General features: G+C 38.1%; 1 protein-coding gene across 1 annotated transcript in view; it reads left to right on the forward strand.

Annotated features, from left to right (window-relative positions):
* The window catches only part of LOC105618459 (protein slowmo), a 23,796-nt gene extending 19,002 nt beyond the window's left edge, over positions 1–4,794 (forward strand). The window contains exons 4-5 of the mRNA XM_012199995.1: positions 3,966–4,139; positions 4,732–4,794. Of these exons, the coding sequence (XP_012055385.1) occupies positions 3,966–4,139; positions 4,732–4,794 (237 nt within the window). The remainder of the gene's footprint in view (positions 1–3,965; positions 4,140–4,731) is intronic.
* Positions 4,795–12,305: the final 7,511 nt, after the last annotated feature.

Here is a 12,305-nt window from a genome sequence, read left to right on the forward strand (position 1 = left end):
GAGAGAGAGAGAGAGTGAACAACAGTTCTAACTGTTGTTCAAAGGCAAAGGACGTTGCGCGAACTGTGAATAAACTTCGTTGAATATTCATCGTGTAAAGAATTTATATCAGCACTGAGAAACACGGTTCCGTGGAGATCCGCTAGGGATTAAACACGATTGTCGGATTTCGCGTTCGCAGTGTAGCACGACTGCTATTAACATCTGACACAGGGATTTTTACGAAAAGTGATAATCCGCGTAAAAAAAAAAACGCATGACGAATCGGCAAATAGAACATACATATTTGCAACGTGTGTTTCAATCATTCGTTACTTTATTATCCGTTTATATTCGTGAAAAAATTCTCGCAGCTATGGCATGTAAATGCGTGCTTAAAGGCTTACAATTTTCAATCTGTGCAAAAAGCTATTTACATACGTCACTCGCTGGGACATTTCGAAAATCAAAAGCAACAGCGATTTCTGTTTCATGTAGTTAGTTACCGTTCGCATGAAAAAGGCCGAATTGGAACAGGAGCCGAAGGAAGGAGAGAAGCGACTGCTCTTTGATATAATGCTGCGGATTGCCGTAATTCTATCTTGTATTAAGCGAAGCGTTTTTCGCGCCGCGGTTAAAAAATTCACTCCAACAAGAGTATACATCTCGTCACAGACATGACAATGGAATCTCTCGTCTCGCCAATTACGCTTCTTTTCATTTATCTTTTTCTCACCGTTAAAACGCTCATCCTTCTTTCGTGCATAAATTCTCTGTGCAGCAGTAAGTCCTATTGAATTTTATCAGACAATTTCCAAAAAGCAAGACGATATCTTTGCAGTTTTAAATGCTTGAAGGAGTATTTCCAGTAACTAACGAATAACAAGCATATTGTTTTCGCGAGAGTGATGATTAATTAATGTGGCTTTCGGAATACAATTTCGTTTAAGTTATTGAAATAATTATATTGAAATATATATATAGCGAAATATTTAAATTGAATGTTATTAGGGAAATATAGTAGAACGTACCCCGCACAAATGAAATGTCCTTTTCATAAGAGAAAATTAAGGACGCAGCACAATACTGGCAATAACAATACTAGTATTTCGTATTGGCGAGCTTGCCGTTGTGGCGCGAGAGCTACAATAACAATATCTTATTTAGATAACCAGTCGTGTACTTTAGTAACAGCTCTTCAATTGCTACGAGCCTCACTTTTCTTCGTGTTCCATGACCTGGAGTATAACGTAGTTATATTCCAAATATATTCGAAATTTTTAAGAAATATATTACTAAATAGCGAAATTTAATATCCTTCTCATTTTCCGTTGATAATTGCTACGTTTTATTGTATCTTCATACATTTTAATGTTTTTTAAATGTACAATATTTACGTATCGTAATACATAATACGTAATCTAATATTCTACATTTATTATATATTACAAATAGAGAAAGATCTCTTAATATATCGTAACTAGAGTATTACTACATTTCCTGTGAATAATAATTTTCTATATCATAAGATTGCAATGCGTAAGGTCGTTATGAAATTCAAGCTCACACCGACATTCAGGCTCGACTTCCGTCGTCGATATAATTCCGTGAATTTTATTGCAATGATATGGCACATGGATAGTAGCGGTGTAGCACGCGCAGCGTTTATATACTAGAGAATTTCATTTCCTTCGGATTTAATCGACGTCTTTGTTCTTGACTCGCCGACCGTGAACTCCATGAAACGCAGCAGCTCGCGGGCGTAATGTTAATTTTTCATTTTTTCCTTCACGTCCATGAATCGGCTTTGGAAACCGTCGTGCCGCGAAGCGAAGTTGGACGGCGAGTTGACCGCGAGTTGACCGGTGTAACACAGTCGGCTTCACTGATTGCCAATATGGCAGAGTCCATAGAGTACAACACCGCACCATTCTATATCTGGAATAGTCGCGGACTCACAATGTGCCGCGGGCGTTAATTTCCTCGTGAAACGTATTGCGCCCCTGCGATTCAATTGTTCCACCCCACGGCGTGCTATGCCACGATGGCGTTCGTCCGAAGCTCATAATGACGTGCATCTCTACTGACCTCTTGTTCACATGTTGTGAGATCACACGTAGATCGGCCTTACGGCCCACTTTAGAGCCACTTTTATCCTGACGAAAAATTATAATTATTTTTTTTACATATCCTGATTTTTATTAATCTGATGCAGAACATATTCATTTTCCTGTAGTAACTAGAGGAATGTTGATTCAAACTTTACTAATTAAAACTATGTCGAAGGAGAAATTTCCTAAATGAATTTTCATTCGCGCAACTTGCTCGTGTATATTTCATTTAGCTTTCCCTGTACTCTCTAAGATGCGGCTTTAGGGGATTAGATTGTCATAGCAAAAGTGATAAATAACGATTCGTTATTTATATGATTTTCGAATTGAATAGTGCCTAAAGATGTAGTGCCTCCGTGGATACAAGAGAGATCGAAACCACGATTTTCCAGCCGCAAATTTACAGTGGCAAAGGCTATATGGTACCAACAGCAAATACGTTTCAGCTAGTACAAATTCTATGACAGCGACACAGATTAAACTTTAGGCCTCGGGGTGACTAGCTCGAGGCGCTCAGTTGCCGCGCTAGTTTTCAATCCTCTCGCGCTCTTTCAACCCCTCCCGCCTCTCGCCCATCGTCGTGCAAGCAGCGTGGGTGATTGTTTCTCTCGCGGCGGGAAACAAATCCGCGCGCGATGACAACGCGACGCACTCTGCACTCTAACGGTACTTCGTACCGACGGTATGCCGTGCTGTAACAAAAGCACACCGCACATCGCTCCGCAGAGTGCTGTTTGTCGCTTTCGCGTCGCATGTTTACGCACTGGCGCACTGTAATGAATTCGAGATGGTCTTCCAACGCGTGCTACTCCCCGGTTTTGTTATACTCCACGTTTCTCTATGTATTCGATTAGTCGCAGCATACCATATATATTGGATCTGCATAGCTATATGTTCGGTTCCTAACACGCCCGCATTACGATGCATTGATGTGAGATCGCAATATATGTATACAATATTACGGTCATTCGACGTGGGGTTGCATTATATAGTCGTGGTCCTTTCGCAAACTCAGTTTAGTTTTCGCCGCAGCCCGATATCGCAAAATGTTGTGCCAATACTGCCTTCGTACAAATAGAGTATATTTGAGTTTTCGATGTTCATGAGTTCTGAATATCAAATAGGATGATATTTATGATATAGAAGAAAACTACGTTGAAGAAAATAGAAAAATAATTCTATCTCTCGGTATCTTATTAATCTTGTTTACTAAAACTTATATATAAGCAATCGAAAAATCATTTGGATGCTCGCTGTATAAATATCATATACGAATCATTTAAAAGAGAGATTTAAAAAAAATAATCATAAAAGTAGCTCAGAAATATTCATATCGAATAATGCATCCGAAATAGAACGGAAAAAAGCGAGGGAAAAATATAGCGTAATGGAAGGCACGGAAGTGGAAGCGTGCGTTGGATGTTTTTTTTCTCCGTGATGGGAGCTATGGCCGATTCGTTTGTTTGTTTAGTGGCATTGATTATTCAAGGATGTCTACGTCACTTTCGTGACGTTCCATCTCGATAATTCGAACTGTCCATCTACTCCGAGGATTGCTAACTTCCCAAGTTGCACACGATGATCGATATAAACGACTGAAATTCCTGATACGAGTATACTGCGGCGCGAATATGTATTAAGCGATGTATTTATTACAGTATGATAGATTTGATAACGCAAATCACGCGTCTTATCAAAGTCGGAGATCTATACAATCATATTACTTTTATAATACATACAATATTTGATGCGAATCAGCTCTGTGTTTCAACGAATGAAAATACAGTCATTTTTTTATTTGACTATTACGTGTAGAATGTTCCACGGTATTCACATTGATCAGATAAATTATTCTTGTTTTTTTTTTTTTGTCAGTTAACTTTCGGTAATTATATCGCTGTAGACGAAGCTGTCAGATATACGCCCCATCCGGATGATCCCACCAAGACATTACTCACACAAGAAGCGGTAGTCACCGTTCGAGGGGTACCACTGACTAACTACATGGAGGATCTCTTAGCTTCAAAAATCTCCTTTAACGCGAGCAAAGTAAGTGATCTCTTAATGTTAAGAAATCTCTCTTGCATATATGCAACACTCTAAATTTCTTGCAACGAAATCTTATTCTAAGAAAGTGAAAATACAATTATCTTTGAAATAAAAGTGAAAATATTTCACTTTTATTTCACTTCTTGAAAAAGAGTGACAATTTTCAAGAAGTAAAATATTTTCACTTTCTTGGAGATTTGTAACACTGTAAGAAATTTAGAGTGAATTTATTAAAAATTTAACGAGATCGAATATTGTTATGAATTATTATTTGTAAAATTATTTTTATTTATAATTTCGAATCATGACATGTTCTAATGTTTAGGAAACATAAGTTTTTTTACGATCGAATAAACAGAGAAATGCAAACTGTCTCTTGAGAAATATGCAAATTTCTGTCTGAGAAATTTTTCTATGCATGCTATTGACTGCTATTTTTTTTAATATAGTGTCGAAGATTTGTCAAAAAAAATTTTTCATAAAATGTTGATGCGCTCGCGCGTTTCATAAAAATGTATGAATGACACTGCAATGACACTTCGCAATCATGTGCTTCTTCACGTATGCAAATAATATTTGATTTTTGTTTAAGGGTCGACAAGGGTTGCAATGGGTGATCAACAAGCTCGAATCCGAGATGAAGGAGTTTGCCTGAAAGGCCCGGCCGCCGTCGCGAAACTTCTAAACTGCCGCTATCAGCACAACACGAGCGCCGGCGTCGATAGGGAGCGGCAACTTCTAGATCGAACGATTACGCGGATCAGAAGAACATTAACGTCCCGGGCTTCGTCAGAAACGAGCAGATGATTCGCCGCGAGCCATATAGATCGCCTAACTGAATTTTGCGAAACTTGTTACTAACCGGTTTGCAGGCATGAACGTTCCCTTTGAAGGGCGATTGCCTCCGCAACAGTACACTTGGATCCACTTGCAAGGATCTGTCCACGAATGGGTGAGATAATGACTGATAGAAATATGAAAATACATAGATTTAATTAAAACGAACAAGTACAATGGTTGGCATGGCGATTGAATGGCAATAATTCCAATGTTTCGATCCGTACATACTTCTGTCAGCAGATTATGATCCGTAATGTGTGTACGTATGAATTTACTTACACTTAGCCAATTTAAAATATGTAGATATTCACCACAGTGTCCACAGTTTAAGAAACAAAATTAAAATGGAATTTAATTACATCTATCGAACTGTCAATATTGTATGTAATTTATATTTAATTTAATCGTATGAAAATTTTTTTAATTACTATTATAGACACAATTTCTGTATAACATTCATAAATTCTTTTTCATTTATTTCCCCCTTTCTTCTATATACTTTATCGTCTGCTATTTATTTATTGCATATCGCAAATCAAATTTTTGCTCGATGATGCGAGTTCATCACATCATAGGAAACTTACTACAAGCTCAACAAACGAACAGTCCCATTGACTGGGCGAAGACGAACAATGCAGACACAGACCTTCGCGAAACTATGTTCCTCGGAACTATGTTCACCGGACTCTCATTCCTCCTCAGTCAAAGCTCTTTGATCGCGGTGAGGAAGCAACTTACATCGCGTTCCGGAATCATTGCACGATCCCTTTGACGCGTATCCGCATTCGAGAATTGTATCGTTGTCGCGACTAATTAATTTCGTGGTTTTCCCTTTGTCGGCACTTTGTATATGGAACGTTTACAAATCACGTTGATTTTTTTCCTCGTGTTAGTTTTTACTGATCTCACCGAATTTTTTTCGCGTGGATATTTTATCTTTTTCGATGCGATCTGTCTAAATCTACTGATTGTTTTCAAATCCCAATTGAGGTATGAAAGTGCTCGACTATAAAAGAAGCACTGAAAGAGGTACTTTTTGTATCAAAAAGTCAAATGAAAAGGGAGAAAAAGGGATGGAATTTACGTACGGCCCATGCGAACGGGCCGGGACGCTTTAATTTAGGGAAGTCGACATGCACGTCGAACGCGGACGTTGATTTACCCACGAGCTCAGCGGTTCGATAGGAAAACCGAGCAGACATCAAGCAGTGGTGCGTGGGACGCGTACAAAGGATACTGTCCACCGCTTTGTGATCGGAAGCTGTCAATATTTGTCTGCGTCGGGTAACAGTGAGGTCAGCAATGAACCATAACATCATCAATTATCTCTTACATACCACCATCAAACGAGCCGCGCGTCAAAGTCCGTCCTACTTTGACCTCCTCATCTCTGATTGTGATGACACTTGCGGTCTACCTGGTGATTCGATCGACTAAAGGATGTGGAGTTCGATGGAAATCACTCTTCGACAATCAAAAGCAACAATGACTCGATCGAAACTTCAATTCGTTCACTCAGAAATTGTCGGGAATGTCGAGTTCGAATCCTCTAATGGCGAATCGATTTCTCGCGCGTGTATTGTGTGCTACACACGTGGAAGTACTCTATGGCTCAGCGTGAGTGCCCTCGAAAGATAGGGCGGGCGAATGTCCGGAGAAGAGAGAATGACATTGGAATATTTCGCGTAGAGTATCGGTGGATCACCTTGACCGACATATCAAGGTCTTCCACGTGCTGCTATGGAAAAGTTATTGAGTTAAGATTATACAATGATTGTTCGAACTGAATATTTTGATTCTATCATCAAATTATATTTAATTGTTCTGATATTAATGGCAAACTTTCACAAATTAAAACAGAATAGTTAACAGGATAGAAAGGATAGAAATTGAGAAAAGAGAAAATGGGCTCTCTTCGTCCCATATGTTTTACGTTTACAAATTTGATTCGAATTTCGATATATCATCGACGATTCCAGACACCGATACGTATATGTACGCAATCTGGGTACATACACGTATTACATATTTATCTTGGTATCGCGAATAAAGCCCGCGTGCGTCTTGCCTTATCCATATTTAGATTACAATGCTTTACATTAGAGACGATACGAGGGAAGTGGCAATACTCGAAAGGGGTAAAAGTCACTCTGGTGTGCGGTTTTCGGAAAAATCGGAAAGCGTTTCGCTGCTTGCCTCGGATTCTCGTGACTCCGCAATGAGACTGCAGCGAGGCGCGCAAAAGATCTCGGGACCAGCGCACCGAGTAGCTTTCGTTCCTTTCGACCTTCGGGCGTATGTATCCGAGCTCGTAAAAAGGATTCGCCTTTCAGTCGAATCCCATCCTCGTCCCCTTCAATTCCATCTTTCCCGGGAGAGGGTGAGATTCGTAGAATCGTCGAATGGTCTCTCATGGTTTACACATCGTGACGGTGCGCTTTCGTCAAAACCCGTAAAAGCTCTCGGAGACGATCTACTCTATGAGAGCTAGCAAGCGGTCAAGGAGATCCTCCTCATCGTTGCCGATTCACGACCTCATGAAAAGCTATCCGCTGCAGTCTCGGCGCTCGTCTTATTTTTCTCGCTTTGCTCCGCTGCACTCGTCGGCGTCGCAAAAGCGCGGCGTCGATTTTGTTCCAAATAATAAATTCGATCAGCCCGCGAGTCCATACACTGATCGGTCAAGTACGCCCTGAAAAGTTCTAACGACTATCTTTTTTCTTTTTATCAGATATTTTTAAAAGTTCCAAAGACTCACTTCCGTGTGCCTCGACCGTTTCCGTTTGTAGAATTAGGGTCGATGAAGGGAAAAAGTTTACTCCACGTGCAGCAAATAACACGCGTTGTGATATTTAATTCGCAAAGTTCCTTGCAACGGAAAGATTGCATTTTACTAATGGAAAATTTTGGATAAATGCCAAACGCATTCTCTATTAAAATACCGTTTTCTTAAATATACGCAACCGTGATATTTTTTAGATGAACTTGAGAAAAGAACATCATCTTGACATGAAAAATTTTTCTTTTTTTTGCGGATCATCTTCCTGCAATGCCTGTCAAGCTCTTATTTTACTTACATCAGTAGATAAAAAGAATTGGCCGCAAACCAGCACCCGATGTTCGCAAACTCATTGTATTTCTAAACCAACTTCGTCAATACATCCCGTTTTATCCTTTCTGAGAAAGAACTTTTAATGAGTTCGCGTACACTGTTTAAAGATTTAAAGTTTTGCGAGCTTCAAAGAGATCGTGCCATGCTTCTCTAAAGTATTACAGGCAAGGCGAAGCATTATTATGACGTACAGAACGTCTGCGATATTACATCGTAAAAATTGCCTCTGTATATTAGTTCCTCGCTGTCTGTTCCCTATCAAAAATTCAAAGAGAAATACATACTGTGAACGGGAGAAAAGAAAAGAAAAGAAAAGGGGAAACCTTCGAATATCTAACAAGATTATACACTTTTTAATATCAAGAAATAATTTTAGTTAGACTTCATTTCGACATTCACGTATTTGTAACAAAAAGTTTAAGGCGCTGCCATAGGAAAACGAAATTTAAACATACGCAATAATCAAACGATTTTAGGTGCCAGTAAAAAAGAGTGATTCCATGAAACACTTAAAATTATATTCCTTATTTTACGTTTCGAGCGTTCAAGTCTTCTCACCGCAAAAGTACGAGGATAACGGCGATGCGATCACAAATAATGTGCTAAACGTGACGAGCATTGGCGAACGGCGACCACGAAGAATGAACGAGTGATCTTTAATTTAAGTAGTATATGTATTTCCCGGGCACAATCCATGGTAGATAATTGCGGCAAAGTTAATCGCACGAAATTGGTTAACATCGACGTTGTATCGCGTCGCGACTATGCGAGCACATAGGTATTCATTGTAAAGCAGATACATAGGTAATAACGGAAGACGCTGAGCCATTGTGGACGACACGGTGCATACGCTTACCCTATTAGCATACAATTATCTTTATGCTTCTTTTATGATTCATATTTAATGCCGGTTTCGCCGCCACCATTGCCAATCGTGTCGAAACCGGCTCAAAAGTTGGTAAACTTTTATGATCGTACTTGTTTTGAAACTTAACGTATCCCATGCTTGCCTGTTATCGGGCCTACCACAATTCGCTTGCACCCTTGTTAAACGTGCCCCGGAAAGTACTTCCTAGAACACGCGCTGCACGAAAATTTATCGCCACACGTGCGAACAGTCGACAAATGCGATACGCGTCGATTATGTTTGCTTTGTCGCGTTAACGTGACGAGCATCGAAATTATAGAAATGATAAGACTATTGTATCGACTTTTTATAATGCTATGTAAAATATGACATGAAATATAATGTATAAAATATGAAAATAATTTTCAATAAAATATTTTGCTGTGTTTTCTACATAGTGTCAGTTGTTTTTTTCCTTGTCTTTTTAAGAGAATCGTTAGAATTATCGTTCACCAATTTTGAATATGTTATATTATCAAAAAATATTTAATCCATATTTTTTGTCTGCTTAAGGTTCGAAATTACGGAAACAATATTTGAGAATAGGATTAAATTAAAAAATTTGATATTAAAAAAAATAAATACCATTTTTATACTATTATTAGAAGTATAAAATGCTTTGATATAAACATTTTTTCATATATCTTATAGTTTCGAAGCTATTCGCTGAAAAAATTTTCGAAAGATTATTCATAAACTTGATAAATAATATGAGTCTTATATTTTTTGGTGCTCTATACATCAATATATCTAAAGCTCATCAAAATTGATGGAGGAATAATTTCGACAGTTTCCTTGTAATTCCAATAATGTGACACAAATGGGACGATATTCAATATTTCAATATATTTCGATGATTTTCGGATGTTGATATTCACATTCGGACATATGACGTGACTTTCTTTTTTTTCGAAATGATGAAAGGAAAAAATTGAAACGATAAAATACAATAACGAAAAGGCGTATCCTGAATATTGTACTATTTCGTCTATGGTCGTATGGTCTATGGCTATAACGAGTGTACTTTCAATGACCTGCCAATGGCATTGCTAACGGCTACCCATTAATTTAATTACTGTGTAACCATTCGCGCATGTAGGCGACCCATTTCTGCTCTTTATTTCGAGTCATTTGAGTTTTACTTTGAAACGATGGATCAAATTTGTAAAACATGCACACGCAGTACGCCGATCCCACAAAATTGCACATTTTCCGTCAACCATCGGCGAAATAAAATATTCAACCGCAGGCGGTTGCTATTAGATTAATAGAGGTGTCTATAATAATGTATTCTCTCTCTCTTCCTCTCTCTCTCTCTCTCTCTCTCTCTCTTTCTCTCTCTCTCTCTCTTCCTCTTTCTTCATTAAACGTAGTAAAATATATTATGCATACAGAATATCCTAGCATACCATTATGGTCAATTTTTTAATTTTGTTTTTCTTGAATATGCGCTCTTTAAATAATTATAAACAAGGTAAAATAAAACCGTTAATCTTTAAACAATTAGAATAATTATCCTATTTTGGAGAGAAATTTTAAGAAATGTTTTCAGTATTTTACTATATTTTAGAAATTATAAGATATTTTAACGAAAATAATTTTCTTTAAATGTGATATTATCTGTAACGTTATAAAATATGACATCATAAATGTATGTTATATTTGTACATATTACAGTTAAATTTAATTGTGTACACGTTATTTTTTTTAACACTAATATTTTATACGTCATATTTCCTACATATGCTACTGTATACAATTCGCGTACTTAGGGTACATTTATTACAACGTACTATGCATATTTTATTATCCCGGCTTAAATGGAATTTCATGCACCGGATGGAACGTGAAAACGGAGATGCGGTTAGCTTGTTTGATATTCATTCCTTACTATTAATCGCGTTCAGGAGTCACCATCAGCGTAGACAACCCCCATGCAAACATACGCGAGAGCTTGGCTGGCTGAATATCCTGCGATCCCGACGAGGCAGGAAGGTGTAAGTACCGTGTTAGTCTTACGGGTTATGTCGCAGCTAGCAGAGCTAACTAATAGCCTCTTAGCCTTGGCTTAGGAAGGATCACACTGCAAGCGACCGCACCCTCTTTGGCTCTCAGACTCTGGAGCAAGCCCCTTAACCCTAGATGCAATCCGTAAGCCTGCACTAGGCTTGTAAATGGTCGATTCCTTCTGCCCCCGTCTGACGATAGATTAGTTTGCGTCGCTGACTGATTTTTAGGTCTTGACCTGAATATAGATCGTAGTAAACTACATCGAGTGCGGATATCAAACAACATCGTTATATCTCCCGATCGTTTACAAGTTGAATTTGAAGCAGTTGAAAGCATATGCTCTCTTACAATTATCATAAAATGATAATTGTAATTAATAATATTCTTTCAGTTTTATTAATAGATAAATTGGAAAAGCAAATGTTACGAAATTATTATTAAAAAAGATACTGCTTCAAGATCAAAATGCTTTTGATATAGCTAGAATATGTATAAAAGTAAAGTCTCTTCTGTTTCATACTTTGTGCTTGTTTAGAAGTTATAGCCATAAAAAGCATGAAACTTGATAAAAATTATTCAGAAGGCAAAAAAGAGTTACAAAAAGTATCGTGTAATAGTCTATTTCGAAGTACCTAAAGCATTCTTGTGAGGTCTTCTGAATTCAGCTATCAAAAAGTTTGAAGTAGAGCATTAATAAAGAATGCGCTCGTGTACTGATCCACTTGAAAATACGTATGCACCAACACACAGACGTTCGCTGCTTTCGCCTTTTATGAACGGCATGCGACATTTTAAAAGCAATAACCTTCATGGGCGTTTAAAGCAAGTTTCTTAAAGCGTTAATAACACGGGTGCATATGCATCAAATTTGCCAATAATTTCGCAATGGAGGATCTTTATAGAAATTTCCGTCTGAAGTGACAAAAGAATTCATTGGGCAGGAATGATGCTCGGCGCGTAATAAACTGATGGCGGGCGGAATTTATTCACTGGTGTATCGGCGATCGCAATTCGTATCGATGCGAAAAGTTCGGCGAGACACTGCGACAGTTTCGTAAATTCCCAGTGGAGACAATATAACGTCATTATCTCGCGGTGTGCACTAAAGAACCGATGCATCGCGAGATTTATAGTGGCGATGTGCAACATCTATGCGAACCTTTATCAACGAAAATGGGACGCTCTCTCTCTCTCTCTCTNNTNNNTNNTANTCNCTATNAATTNTCTATCATNTAATCATTNTACTATATATATATACTAATTACTATTACTTACTACTACTACTACTACTAACTAC

Source organism: Atta cephalotes, assembly GCF_000143395.1.
Source record: "Atta cephalotes unplaced genomic scaffold scaffold00017, whole genome shotgun sequence".
Lineage (NCBI taxonomy): Eukaryota > Metazoa > Arthropoda > Insecta > Hymenoptera > Formicidae > Atta > Atta cephalotes.